The sequence below is a fragment of the Ceratotherium simum genome, chromosome 2 (assembly GCF_057802395.1).
Source record: "Ceratotherium simum simum isolate JZ-2026a chromosome 2, ASM5780239v1, whole genome shotgun sequence".
NCBI lineage: Eukaryota > Metazoa > Chordata > Mammalia > Perissodactyla > Rhinocerotidae > Ceratotherium > Ceratotherium simum.
The window spans coordinates 79,488,108-79,502,801 of NC_141901.1; the positions used below are offsets into that span (position 1 = coordinate 79,488,108).

A 14,694-nucleotide genomic window follows, 5' to 3' on the forward strand; every position below is an offset into this window, starting at 1 on the left:
GAAATATGAGAAAAATGGTTGTATAGTTATCTCTGTTTTACCGATAAGGAGTTTGGTTTGGTAGAAATTCAATATGGAGGCAATTATTTCATCTCTTTTTCAAAAGAGAGCTCCTAAAAGACCAACATTTAAAAGCATGGATTTAGACCTTAGCTGTCAACAGCCTTCTATTTGGAACTGACATGTTAAAGGAATTTCTTTTCTATGCAGTGGAGGATGATATCCTTAAAATTTCAGTTCTAACAAAAATATGATTAAATAGCTTAGCTGAAAAAAGTGATAGTTTAATACTCAACATTGTATTTTTCTTTGAAGGTTAACTTTGTCAGCTCTGCAAGCTTTGACTTTCATGATAAAAGAGATTTGTATATGACTGACCTTACAAATTTGATTTTGTGAATCTAAAGAAGAAATGGGTCTTTTCTACCATTGTTATGTAACCTGAGTGTCCCCAGCCTCACCGGCCCATGTATACATTAATACCCACGTTGTAGTAGCTCCTTACGCTCCCTCCCTCCGTAATTGCACTAGTTCCGTTTCTGTCATCAAGGTCTTCCCACTTCTTTTGAGAGGCCCCAGACAGTGTCTCTCATGTGCTCAGGAACAGGTGTGCTCCTGAGCTGTTGTTCTGGCCTCATCATTGTTCTCTGCTTATGAGCCCGTTAAAGGATTTTTCCAGGCTGTGTTGCTATTCCCCGTGCCCTCCCTATGAGCTCTGGGTGGCACAGCAGCTCCTGAGCCCTCAGGACGCCAAAGCTGCATGGTGGTCTGTGGCAGACGAGAGAGGAACAGCCCTTTCCCCAAGTACATTGTCACCTGGGCCTTCAGAACAAGCCCAAGTTTTACAAAGGCTCTCATGGAAAACAGCAACTTCCACTCAACGGTCCTCTCTCAGACCTCATCCACCTCTAATCACTGTCCTCTTCTTTTAGGCACTGTTGCAGAAAAAGTCCTTTATTTCTCCTCAGCCAAAAAACAGTCAAGAGTCCCCAGGACTTGAGACCAATGGGTGTCTGGTCATTACTTTCATACTTGAGCCAAGTAAATTCAGATAATTGATCCCTTTTTGCCATTTCTCCTTATCTATACAAAGCCAAAATTTATGCTAAGTATTTGCTTATATTTATTCTAAACTTGAAATTCATTGGAAGAAAAATATCAGTATGTTCATTATGATATCCAAGTTAGAGAGGAGCATATAGTTTGTACAAAAAAACAAGCTTTCCTCTGAGCATGAATTTTTTTCAATAGGATTGGAGGGTTGGGAGCAGATAGGAGGGCCAGTTTCCAAATCTCTACTGTGAATTCTGCTTCATTATTTCATATCCTGAGTCAACATAGCTGACTTGGTTTTAACTGCTAAAAATAATTTGAAATAGGGAGGTAGAAAGTATAGGATAGGTCTGATGATCCGGGGCTATTTTTACCTTTTCCCTTTTGTAACTAGACCAAGGTCGTGAAAAAGCCATAAAAGTACATTTTCCTGATAGAGGTGTTGTCTCAGCTGTGTGTATGTTTTGTGCTATGAATAATCACTAAACTCTTTAGCAGTGTGTGTACCTGTTAAATCTCAGAGGATTGAAACCAAGGATCTTGGGTGCAACCTAAAAACAGTTCTCAGTTACTATTGAGTATAATTTGGCCCCAGACAAATTGGTGAAACTAAAAATAAGGTTATTCTATAGCTAATGGATATTTTACAAATGAAATACTGTGAACTAAAATTTATATATATCAAAAAATGTTTCCACAATGAATATATTTCAAAGTATGTTAATTTTGGTTTAACTTAACTGTTTCCTTGCAGTTCGTTTAGTAATAGATGAAATGGGGTTTATGAAAACTCCAGATGAGGATGAAACAAGTAACCTTATATGGTGTGACTCTGCGGTTCAGCAGGAAAAGATTGCAGAGCTGCAAAATTACCAGGTGGGAAATTAATCATGACCAATTATTGGTCATTTGGAAAGTTACATGAATTCCATTGTAATTTTCTTTAGATAGGGTTCTGAGTATGTTGACATATTAAATTTCGGTTCTAACTTACCCGAATAGCCTGTTTTGTTGCTATCCAGTTGTACTGACTCTTTGCATGAAGCCTGCATCCTTTCAAGTTTAGCTTTTAACCTCTTTCCATCGTTAAGGAAGGATTTTTAGAAGAAAACGCTTCCTGGGCTGGTTCTTTTGCGTTGTGCTTAAAGATGAGTGATGTGGAATAGACCGCAGAGAGAGATCAGGATGTGGAAACACCTTGTAATGTTGGCTTTGTGAAATCTAGCTTCATTGTTTTATTTTTAGAATGTAATACAAACTTATATTTAAAAAATGAAAAGCTGAAACTAAAAAGCCAAATATGTGGAATTTTAGACAATTGATAGTTTGTGTAGTCTTCTTCATCTGTTAGAGGGTAATGTGAAATTGACTATCGGGAACAAATAAGTCCATTTTCACCAGTTTTTCTGGAGTGTTTATCTGTATGAATATAGTAAATCTAGAATACCAAAAATAATTTGGACATTGAATTACCAGTTACTCAACACAGAAGATTATAACTTAATTTAATGTCTACCTACTGTTTTCTGATTTCTTTAAAAGTTTGCAATTTTATTCTCTGATTACCATAGATTCCTTAATTCCAGAAATTCATTATAGGTCATTTAATTTTAAATATTTTACATTAATAATTGTCAGTTTATTAAACATTAAACTCAAAGGATGGATGTAACTGTAATATTGTATTATACTGTATAACTGTATTATAGTATAAATGAATATATTTATTAAGTCAATGAGAATATTAATGTTTACCTTTTTATTTTCCAGAGGATCAACCATTTTCCAGGAATGGGGGAGATCTGTAGGAAGGATTTCTTAGCAAGAAATATGACCAAGTAATCTTCATTTTCTTGTAATAGAGAAGACCTGTTGGAAATTTACATTGTGAATATTATAGTGCTACCTTTCATAATGTTGCATTGATTTGAAATATTATGATGGAAGAGAGAAATTTTAGAGCTAAAAGGGTCTTAAAAGTTCCCTGTGCTGTTCTTCCACTTTGCAAAGGAGGTAACTGAGGGTCAGAGACATGAAGATCTTGCACAAAGTCAAGCAAATAGTGACTAGCAGAGCTGGAGCAGAATCCTGTTCTCTAGAATCTCAGGGTTCTTTTTACTGAAACTTACTGTCTCTCTAGCAACATAAGTTTTTCTTTTAAATATAAGAGGTTATCAGTATGTGGTATTCAATATATACTTATTTATTTTCAGTTAAACCTTGCAGGAACTTATTTGTTGCATTATATGCCATGTGTGTACGCATGTGTGTGTTCATATACTGGTTATTGAGCGTCTAACATATGCCAGGCACTGTAGTAGGTATGTGTGTGCACACACGTACACATAGACACGTGTATATGTGCCCAGCCAGGGACATACATGCACATATAATTATCTCTGAGACCAATATTTAGAGTAACAATTTGCTTTCATGGGAAAAACTGTTAACAGGTACTCAAGTGTTATACTGAATTAACTACAGAATTTATGCAGTTTATATTTCTGTTGATTAGATTTTTTTTAGGTTAAGAAAGTTGAGTGATAAATTGAGAAAATTTTTTAAAAAGAGAACTCTTTCACAGAGGAAGGTTAGTCAACTTTTGTGTGTAATTAAAGAAATATTAGTATGCATCCATGTGTAAATTTATACATCCATTCACTCAACAAATAATTTTTGCATGTCTACTGTATGCCCCAGAGAGTGCTAACTTTGAAGTAAACAAGGTAACTAAGGCCTAGTCCCTGCCTGGCACTCACATTTTAGTAATGGAGAGAGACTGATACATACAATACAATTTGATGGTGCCGCATGAGAGGTGGAGTGAATGTATGGTGGTGACAGATGGTGGGAGAGATCATTTTTTGGAGGACAGGAAAGGCTTTCTAGAGAAATTAAAGTATGAGATGGATATTGAAAAGTGTATAGGAGATCACCGTTTGAGAAGAAGGTGGGGAGATTTTAGGCAAAGACAATAGTGGGAGAAAATATATGGAGTCTTAAAGCAACATGATTTGTTTGGGGAAGTTGAAGCAGTTTCTATGGTGGTGAAGGGTATTGGGAGGCTCAACCTGAAATGATACTAGAGATAAATGCAAAGGCCAGGCTATGTATGCCATGTTATTATCTTTTATTTAATCATTGATTCTTTAATTTCTTTAAAGAAGGCATTATTTAATGGGTTTAAGTGGAGAAGTAATATGCTTTATTTATTTATTTATTTGGTGAGGAAGGTTAGCCCTGAGCTAACATCTGTTGCCAATCCTCCTCTTTTTGCTGAGGAAGATTGGCCCTGGGCTAACATCTGTGACCATCTTCCTCTACTTTATATGTGGGACAGCTGCTATAGCATGTCTCGATAAGTGGTGCGTAGGTCCGTGCCCGGGATCTGAACCCACGAGTCCTGGGCACCGAAGCGGAGTGCACAAACTTAACCACTATGCCACTGGGCTAGCCCCCAATAGTATGTTTTAGATAATCTTGGTGTTATTGTAGATAATGGATTCAGTGAAGCTAGGACTAGAAGGAGAAAGCCCTGGAGGAGATGATGGTCGACATCTAGGTGAGAAATAATGAGCATCTAATAAGCCAAAAGAGAGAGAGTGGGAATGGGGAAGAGAAAGTAAACCTGAAAGATGTGAAGGAAATAGGATTGATAGGACTTGAAAACTGCTGTGATGTGAGAATTAAAGGAGAGGAGGAGAGAAGTCTCCAGGATGACTCCTGGGTTTCTGGCTTAGGATGTTGAGTAGGTGGTGTGATTTAATAACATAGGGGTTATAGGAAGATGGACTTCAGAGAAAGGGAATTACCTCTGTAAAGTTTTGGCCATGTATTTCATTTAAGTTGTTTATTTTTGTGTAACACATTTATTGAATATCTGTTGCATGTCAGGCACTGTGCTGGGCTCTGGGCACATGAGGTGATCAAAAGCAGACTTAGAGCTTTTACAACTTTGCATTGCAACTGTGAAAAGTGCTATGAAATAGAGCTACATAGTTCTAAATCAGTTCAGCGTGAAGGACTTCTAACTTGGGCAGGCATCGGAGTTTCCCTGAGGAAGTGAAGTGGCGTGGAAGCTGAAATATGAGTGATGAGTAGGTGGAGATGGTAGGTAACAGCCTTCTGGGCAGGAAGATAGCATGGCTGAGTCATGTGGGGGGAGAAAGCATGAATAATCAAGATACTGAAATAAGGCCAAATGTAGCTGGAGCACAGAGAGGTTGATGGGGAATGGGGGAGAGATCAGCTGCAGGGGGAGGTTCAGGATAAGGTCTTTAACCTAATGCCATGGAGAGGAGGGGGAGACAAAGTTGGTAATGTCACCAGGTTTGCATTTTTAAAAGATCTTTCTGGCTGCTTTGTAGAGGACAGAAGTCTGTATGGTTGGAGGGGAAAGAGGGTTATGTGTAGACCCATTAGAAGGCTATTGCAGATAGGCAATTTCCCATTCTATGGAATCCTTGGAATTCTCCTTAAGGAAAAAATAATCTTCTGTTAGATAAAAAGTTATGACCTAGTAATATAAAAATAGAGTTAACTAAATTACATGTTTAATATCATTTGGTAAATCTATGACAGAGCTAGGGGCAGAAGTTATCTTAGATTCTCAAATAAGCCGCATGTCTCTTTTAAAGCTGTACGTTTTTACTTCAAACAATTTGTGCTAGATTGCCTAAATGGAGTAAAGTATTTCTCCTGAATATATGTGTGCTTGGATTTTTTTCCAAATATATATGTGAAAGAATGGTATCATTCATAAATACTACATGGTGGGTTTTAAAATATATTGTTCAGGGCTGGTCTGGTGGCGTAGTGGTTAAGTGCACACGCTCCGCTGCAGTGGCCTGGGGTTCGGATCCCCGGCGCGCACCGACGCACCGCTTGTAGAGCCATGCTGTGGCGGCGTCCCATATAAAGTGGAGGAAGCTGACCACAGATGTTAGCCCAGGGCCAGTCTTCCTCAGCAAAAAGAGGAGGATTGGCGACAGATGTTAGCTCAGGGCTGATCTTCCTCACACACACAAAAAAATAAAAAAATAAATAAAATATCTTGTTCTAATTAAAGCTTTAACTTGATCTAATTTCGTATCATTGTTAAAAATATAATAAATACATTTAAAGGTATTGGAAACAAAAACAAGCACATGAGCACTGTTAGTGTGTTTCCTTTAGATGTGTGTGTGTGTGTGTGGGTGTGTGTGTGTGTTTCAAACCAGTCGATGTTAGCCTATTTTGTACTGAGATTATTTAGCTTGTTAGCTTATTCTGGACTTGATAGATGGAGTTGAGGTAATTATTTCCCTTCTTATAGTGGAAGCATAACTTTCTTACAGGGTTCTTTTGAAGGAGCACTTGAAATATGATAACCGTATGAACCTCTAGTTGTGGAAGCCAAGTGGCTTATGTATTCCACACCCTAGTCTTAGAATTTAGGCCCTTTGTGCATATGGTATACTGTGGTTCCATTTTAGTTTTTACTAATCTAATTTGGGGACAATATCTGCTCCTTTATAAAAGACTTGCATACATTTATAAAGAAGACATTTTTTGAAACAGATTTTCTTTCATAGTAATATTTTTAAAGATTTCTCCTAATTTATTCATTTTTATTGGGAATCGATATGTACAAAATGGTTTACATTTGGGATTAATCAAAACTGAACATTTATACCTAGTATTATCCCTGAGTTTTGTATCAAATAGGTAGCCTGATTTGTAGCAAATACACAAATATCAGGATGTACATTGTAGCCATAAAATCACATGTAGAGGCATGTGTAGTTCATATAAACAAAACCTCTCCAACTCAGAGACTTCACATGGTTTTCTCAGAAAAGTAGTTCAACTCCAAAAAACACTGGAGTAAAAGGCGATCAAAAACTGCTCTTTATGGGTGACCCAGAGGACTCAAAATCATCTTTGAAGAAGCAGTGTGAATGGCACCTGGCCGTGAACCATTTCCTACTGCCCACCCCCACCCCTGGGGCAGAGTTACTCTTTCCATGTTACCTTGCCTTATATGGCTTTATTGCACTTATCACATTCTATTTAATTAATAGCCTATATGTAAATTCCTTAAGGCAAGGACCATATTAATTTATCTTAATACCCCCTGTGCCTAGCACACAGTACATACTCAAATAAATGTTTGATCTACTAATATGTAAGTTAGTACATAGGGCAGAGATTCTTGTCTTTTTTTTCACTGATGTACCCCCAGTGTCTAGAATAGTGCTTAGCACATAGTAGGTGCTTAATAGACATTTGTTGAATAAATCAATGAATGAATCAATAAATGAAGAAATGGAGGGAATTTAAATCCTTATAGTAAATGTCGGTAGCACAGAGAAAGAAAATTTAGAAAAGTTTGAACAGAAATTACTTTTCATATTATCTCTAATTTATAGAATGATCAAGTCCCGGCCTCTGGATTATACCTTTGTTCCTCGAACATGGATCTTCCCTGCAGAATATACGCAATTCCAGAACTATATGAAAGAATTGAAGAAAAAAAGAAAGCAGAAGACTTTTATAGTGAAACCAGCTAATGGTGCAATGGGTCATGGGTAGGTATTTTTCACCTGGAATATATAAAAATAAAAAAAAATTGGGGAAAAGAATTAATCTGAGCATTTGCTCGTGGTTGAGTACTAATATGAAAAAAGTAATAAATATGTTTCTAACTACCACTTTTTTGGAACTAAATGTTTAATGAGCCCATTTAGCCTGTCTCACAGGCTTCAGTAATTCAATTTAAAAATTAAATCAACAGGTCATAAGACTTTAGTAGAAGACAACAAAATAGAAAAAAAAGGTGTTTTCTAGTTTTTTCTTAAACATAAAATTTGCATTTTTATAATAATTTTAGAGTAAGCTTGGAGAGTAAAATCAGTTGATACAGTAGATACAATCCAAGTTGACTTGGAGAAAGAAATGGAAAGGGAGTTAGTTTTTTCATAGCTAGAAATCTTAGGTAAAAAATGTATCTTCTTTGCTTTACAAATAAGTTTTTTCTTTCTGTAGCTATGATAATTGGATTCAAAATGAGTAGAATACGTTTTAAGCTAAAATGCCAAGTACTGGACATGTTAGCTGATAATAGATTATACAACTCAATATTTCTTTTTCCTTTGCTTTCTTGTGTTAGTTTTCTGCAGTGTACTTTTTCAAAGAAAATATGGCTGAGGCTGTTTTTAATAAAAACATATGAGTCATTTAATCTTTTGATTTAAAATGTTTGGGGAAAAAAAGATATTTGGAAATGTAGCTGCCAGGTAAATTATTGTTCAACAAATTTTCTTTCGACTTATAATCATCATTTCATAATTTAATCAGACATTTTTAACTGTGGTTTAGTAATTTTAAAAATAAACATGTAATATTAGTGGGAATTTTATATTAATTGTTTAATATAAAGTTAGTTAGCTATATGTTAGTATCAAAGGAATTTTTGGGGGGGATAACTGAAGCTCACATTTTTCTCAATTTTAATGTTAAAAAATTAATGTTAAAAATATTTATATTTAGGGCCGGCCCCATGGCTTAGTGGTTAAGTGCATGCGCTCCGCTACTGGCGGCCCGGGTTCGGATCCCGGGTGTGCACCGATGCACCACTTCTCTGTCCATGCTGAGGCCGCGTCCCACATACAGCAACTAGAAGGATGTGCAACTATGACATACAACTATCTACTGGGGCTTTGGGGAAAAAAAAAGGAGGAGGATTGGCAATAGATGTTAGCTCAGAGCTGGTCTTCCTCAGCAAAAAGAGGAGGATTAGCACGGATGTTAGCTCAGGGCTGATCTTCCTCACGCACACACAAAAAATTTATATTTAATGTTAAAGCATTCTAAATAAGTAATAATCTGATTTGACAAGAGTGTAAAAAATACCTGAAAAAACATACTTTGCATACTGTGCTGCCAGGGATTATCTCATGTAACGCAGTAGTACATGGGTAAAGGACGCCTCTCTTATCTGTGGAATAGATCTATTTCCTTGTGGGTCTTCTATTTAGTTGTTCTGTCTGTTATTGAAAGTGGGGTATTGAAGACTCCAACTGTTATTGTTGTCTATTTCTCCCTTCAATTCTATCAGTTTTTGCTTCATATATTTTGGAGCTCTGTTGTTAGGTACATATACGTTTATAATTATTATATCTTCTTGATGCATTGACTTTTTAAAATCATTATATACTGTCCTTCTTTGTCTCTTGTAATAATTTTTGTCTTAAGGTCTGTTCTGTCTGATATTAGTATAACCACTCCAATTCTCTTTTGGTTACAGTTTGCATGGAGAATATCTTTGCTCTCCATTCACTTTCAACTTATTTGAGTCTTTGAATCTAAAATGAGTATCTTGTAGACAGCGTATAGTGAGACCATGTGGTTTTTATGCAGTCTGTCAAATCTTGTCTTTGAATTGGAGAGTTAATCCGTTTATATTTAATGTAATTGTTGAAAATGAAAGATTTATTTTTGCCATTTTGCTATTTGTTTTCTGTATGTTTTATATAATTTCATTCCTCAGTTTCTCCATTTCTGCTCTTTTGTGTGTTAAATAGATATTTTCTAGTGTACCATTTTAATTTCCTTGTCATTTCTCTTACTATATACTTTTGAGTTATTTCTTTAATGGTTGCCCTGGGATTACAATTAACATCTCAATTTATAAAAATATAGTTTGGATTAATATCAGTTTGGTTTCAATAGTAAAAAAATCTTTGCTCCTATATAGCTCTGCCCCCCTTTATGTTGTTACTGTCACAAAGTACATCTGTATATATTGTGTGGCCATCAACATAGATTTGTAATTATTGTTTTATGCAGCTATGTTTTAAATAATAAAGGAAAAATGAGGAGTTACAAACCTAAACTCTACTAATAGTGACTTTTATATATACCTATGTAGTCACGTTTACAGATGTTCTTTATTTCTTTGTATGGGTTCGAGTTACTGTCTAGTATCCTTTCATTTCCACCTGAAAGATTCTCTTTAACATTTCTTGTAGGCCGGGTATATTAGCCACAAACTCTCATTTTTTGTTTCTCTGGGAATGTCCTTCAATTTCGAATAGTTTTGCCAGATATAGAAGTCTTGGTTAACAGTTTTCTTTTTCTTCTTCTGTCAGCACCTTGAATGTGTCATCTCACTGTCTTCTGGCCTCCATTGTTTCTGATGAGAAGTCAGCTGTTCATCTTATTGAGGGTCCCTTGGGCGTCATGAGTAGCTTCAGTCTTGCTACTTTCAAGATTCTCTCTTTGTCTTGGCCTTTGACTGATTATAACGTGTCTCAGTGTGGACCTCTTTAAGTTTATCCTACTCAGAATTCATTGAGCTTCTTGGATATGTAGCTTAATATTTTTCATCAGATTGGGACGTTTTAAGCCATTAATTCTTCAGATATTCTTTCTGCATCTTTCTCTCTCTCTCTTTCTTTTGATACTTCCATTATAGGTATGTTGGTGTTCTTTTTTTTTTGTGAGGAGGACTAGCCTTGAGCTAACATCCAATGCCAATCCTCCCCTTTTTCCTTGAGGAAGATTGGCCTTGAGCTAACATCCGTGCCCATCTTCTTCTACTTTATATGGGATGCGGCCACAGCATGGCTTGACAAGTGGTGCATCAGTGCAGGCCTGGGATCCGAACCTGCGAACCCCAGGCTACCGAAGTGGAGCACGCGCACTTAACCAGCTTGCGCCACCAGGCTGGCCTCCAGTATGCTGGTGTTCTTGATGGTGTCCCACAGGACTGTTAAGCTCTGTTCACTTTTCTTCATTCTTTTTTCTTTCTGTTGCTCAGACTAGTTAATATCAATTGACCTATCTTCAAGTTCAGTGATACTTTTTCTGCTTTCCCAAATCTTTTGTTTAGCTCCTCTACTTAATTTTTTATTTCAATTATTGTACTTTTCAACTCCAGAATTTCTGTTTGAGTACCCCCCCCTTTTTTTGAAGAATTTCTATCTCTATTGATATTCTCTATTTGGTGAGATATCATTCTCATGGTTTACTCCAGTTCTTTGTACGTGATTTCCTTTAACTCTTCAAATGAATTTAATCAAGTCGATTTAAATAGTTGATTGTCTAATAAGTCCAATGTTTCCTCAGGAACAGTTTCTGTTAATTGATAATTTTCCTGTTTATGGGCCAGGCTTTGTTTTTTCTTTGCATGACTAATAATTTTTTGTTGAAAACTAGTCATTTAGAATATTATAATGTAGTAATCTGGAAATCAGATTCTTTCTCCCTCTACAGGGTTTTGCTTGTTGTAGTTGTTATCTGTTTAGTGACCTTTCTGAAATAATTTTGTGAAGTCTGTATTCTTTGTTGTGTGTGGCCACTGCGGTTCCTGTTCTGTTAGATCAGTGGTCAGCTGGTAATTGGACAGAGATTTGCTTAAGCACTTGGAACCAAAAAAAGAATCTCCCAATCCTTGCAGATGGGCTGTGTGTGTGTGTTGCAGCATGCCTTCAACACTCAGCTAGGCAGTTTACAACTCTGACTTAGCCTTCACTTCCTGCATGTGCAGAACCTGATGGTACAGAGGTAGGAGCTTAACTTAGGGTCTTCTCAGAGCTTTCCTGAGCATGCATCTAGCTCTGGGAATGCATATGGCCTTCTAGATTCCCAGAAATATGTCAGAGCTTTTCAAAGCCCTTATTCCCCTCAAATTCTCATTCTTCAGTCTTTCTTCCCAATTTTTTTAGTTAATCTATTGTTTTCTCCAGCTGTTATTTGTTGCCCTAGGCAGTAGGGACTGTCTTGAAATGTTTTCAACAACTGCCCCCCAAGTAGCTGTCTCAGCACTGGGAGAGTTCCCAATTAAGTGAGATAAAAGCAAGTCCTTTGAAGTCCTCCAGGGAGTCACCAGACAGGTGAAAAAAAAAAACAACCACAAGAATAAAGTCTATTCTGCTTCCTCTAAAACCAGTACTTGTACTGGGAACATGGGCTGCTGTTCACAGCCACTGCTGAGCTGGGGGTTGGGAAATGGGACCAGAGTAAGTTAAAATGCCACAAAGCTCTTTTACACAGATTCAGCTGTGTGGTTTTTTATTTGTTTTTTTGATTAAGTGTTCCCTGGTTTTCACAGGCTTTTGGTTAGTTACCAGGGTTCCAAAAAAGTTGATTCTGACAATTTTTTTTTGCTGTTCATTGCTTTTGTGGCGGGACAGACCTTGGAGTTCCTTTGTCCACTGTTTTCCTCTTGAGTGTTATCTATAACTTTGTAAACATCTTGACTCTGTATCAAATTATTCTTTTAATTCTTTTCTTTAAATTTAGGATTTCTTTGATAAGAAATGGTGACAAACTTCCATCTCAGGATCACTTGATTGTTCAAGAATACATTGAAAAGCCTTTCCTGATGGAAGGTTACAAGTTTGATTTACGAATTTATATTCTGGTAACATCGTGTGATCCACTAAAAATATTTCTCTACCATGATGGACTTGTGCGAATGGGAACAGAGAAATACATTCCACCTAATGAGTCCAATTTGGTAAGTGATACTAGACAGAATGTATGATTTTATTCATTTGTTCCACCTGTAATTTTAAAGCACCATTGTGTATAAAGGTTATATGAATCAAAGTCCTTCCTCTCAGGGTTTTATAGTCTAGAAGAATGTATACATAAACAAGACTGCTTTTAATTTATAGACAGCTTTGTAAAAATTATAAAAAAAAATGTCTGTTTCAGACAGGCTAATTAGGAAAAGGCACTCCCTCTGGGAGCATCAGGATGGATTTTAAAGCACACATGTGCATGCAATGGCCCTGGATAAAAATGATTTATATAGAAATATAAATAAAAAATAGTATACCATTGAAAAGTACAGATAAAGTGTTATGGAGTTGAAGGTAGGGATAGTTTGTGTTCAGCTCCTCATGGAGAAGGTGGTATTTGAGTAGGCTTCGTATGGAAGGTATGGTTTAAACATGTAGAATGTGGGAGAAAGTATATTAAACAGAGAAAGCAAAAGTTATCAGAAAGTAGTGCTATCAATTTTTGTTGGAACAAAAGAGAAGATTGTAAATTTACCAAAGGAGAAGTAGAGACATAAATTGGCAATTTCAGTGTACATTTTTAAGTCTATTAAATGGAGCTTTTTGTAGATTTTCCATTAAGATTTCTTTTCTGTAGCCATAACATATTGATAAATTCATAGCTGTAATTTATAGTTTATGAAGGTCAAACTATAATTTATTATCATAATTTATCATGAAAGTCATAAACTGTAATTTATAGTTTATGAAAGACAAACTATAATTTATTATCCATACTTAAAAGTTTAGTTAACCTCTAACTCTATTTTTGGATCTACTATTTATACTAAAAATTGCAATTAATTAAGTATTGGTTCTCATTTTGTCAAAGGCCTGGTTACCATTCCTGCAATCTTATGCACATAATTAACTCCATTAAGAGTAGTCATATTTTCAAAATTAATGACTGATCAAAAATGTTACTGTGTTCAATTAAATGAAAATGTTGTAAACCTGGCAAAGGAAGAATAAGGGAACTGTCGAAGTTTTCGCAGGAAAAGAAGATAAAAGAAAGCATCATCTCTTTTAAGGTCATAAAGTGTGGACGTAGCCAATTACCAAGTAATGTTTGAACTCTCCTGCATTCTAGGCGTGGTGCTGGTTTTGGAAAAACAGTGACCAAGACAGATACAGTACTTGATCTCACAAAAGCAATAGTCTAGTGGGGAGGCAGAAAATAAAATAAGCAATTATAATACTCGATGGTAAGTGTAATGGTCTAAGAAACTGAGAGTGCTATGGCAGAGCATAGTACGGGCGTCTAACTCAGTTGGAGATAAAGATTAGAGAGGGAGTTTGTAAAATGAAATCTGAATAATGAGGGGTTAGCCATGTTGGGGGTGGGGTAGGGTGGGGTGGAACTCCAGGTAGAAGAATGGCCTGGAGGTAAGAGGCAGTATGGTATGTCTGGAGAAAGCAGACAAGTTCAATGTGGCTAAAGTACAGACTAAGGAGTGGGTGTTCCGAGATGAGGATGGATTGTCCTAGAGGCCAGATCTTTCAGGGCTTTGTAGGCCATGTCTAGGATTTTGGAATTTAACCTAAGAAGAAGGGAGGCATTGAAAGATTTTAAACAAGGAAAAGAAGGAATGAGATTTGTGTCTTAAAAAGGTCGCTTGGTCGACAGTGTGGGGAATGTGAGATGGGGTGTGAATGGATGGGAGAGACTAGAGTGAGGGAGACAAGAAGCTGTATTCCAGTCTAACCACATGTGAGAGGAAAGATGACTTAATTTGAAGTAATAGCAGTAGGGCTGGACTAAGAATAAGAATATAGATTTAAGATATATTTAGGATAATATGGATAACATTGATATAATATACTGACAGATTGAATTTGTAGAATGAGAGAAAGAGAAAGAGAAATTAAGAATAAAAGTCAAGATTTTTGGCATTGGCAGCTGGGTGGATGGAGTGTTATTCACTGTGATAGGGAATACAGGAGCTATTAAGGGTTTTGCAGAAAGCTGTGTTTGGTTTGACGTGCCTGTGTGACCTCCAAATGGTTCTGTACTATGAGCATTTGGATATATAGTATAGGTCTGAAGTTCAGATGAGAGAGCTGAGCTACAGGCATAATTTGGGACTTGTCA

General features: G+C 36.4%; 1 protein-coding gene across 6 annotated transcripts in view; it reads left to right on the top strand.

The window, feature by feature from the left end:
• The window catches only part of TTLL7 (tubulin tyrosine ligase like 7), a 136,853-nt gene that overhangs the window by 43,828 nt on the left and 78,331 nt on the right, over positions 1-14,694 (top strand). For all 6 annotated transcript variants that reach the window (XM_087448412.1, XM_087448397.1, XM_087448390.1 and 3 more), the window contains 4 exons: positions 1,808-1,929; positions 2,824-2,891; positions 7,464-7,622; positions 12,340-12,556. In XM_087448412.1, coding sequence (XP_087304538.1) covers positions 1,808-1,929; positions 2,824-2,891; positions 7,464-7,622; positions 12,340-12,556 — 566 coding nt within the window. The remainder of the gene's footprint in view (positions 1-1,807; positions 1,930-2,823; positions 2,892-7,463; positions 7,623-12,339; positions 12,557-14,694) is intronic.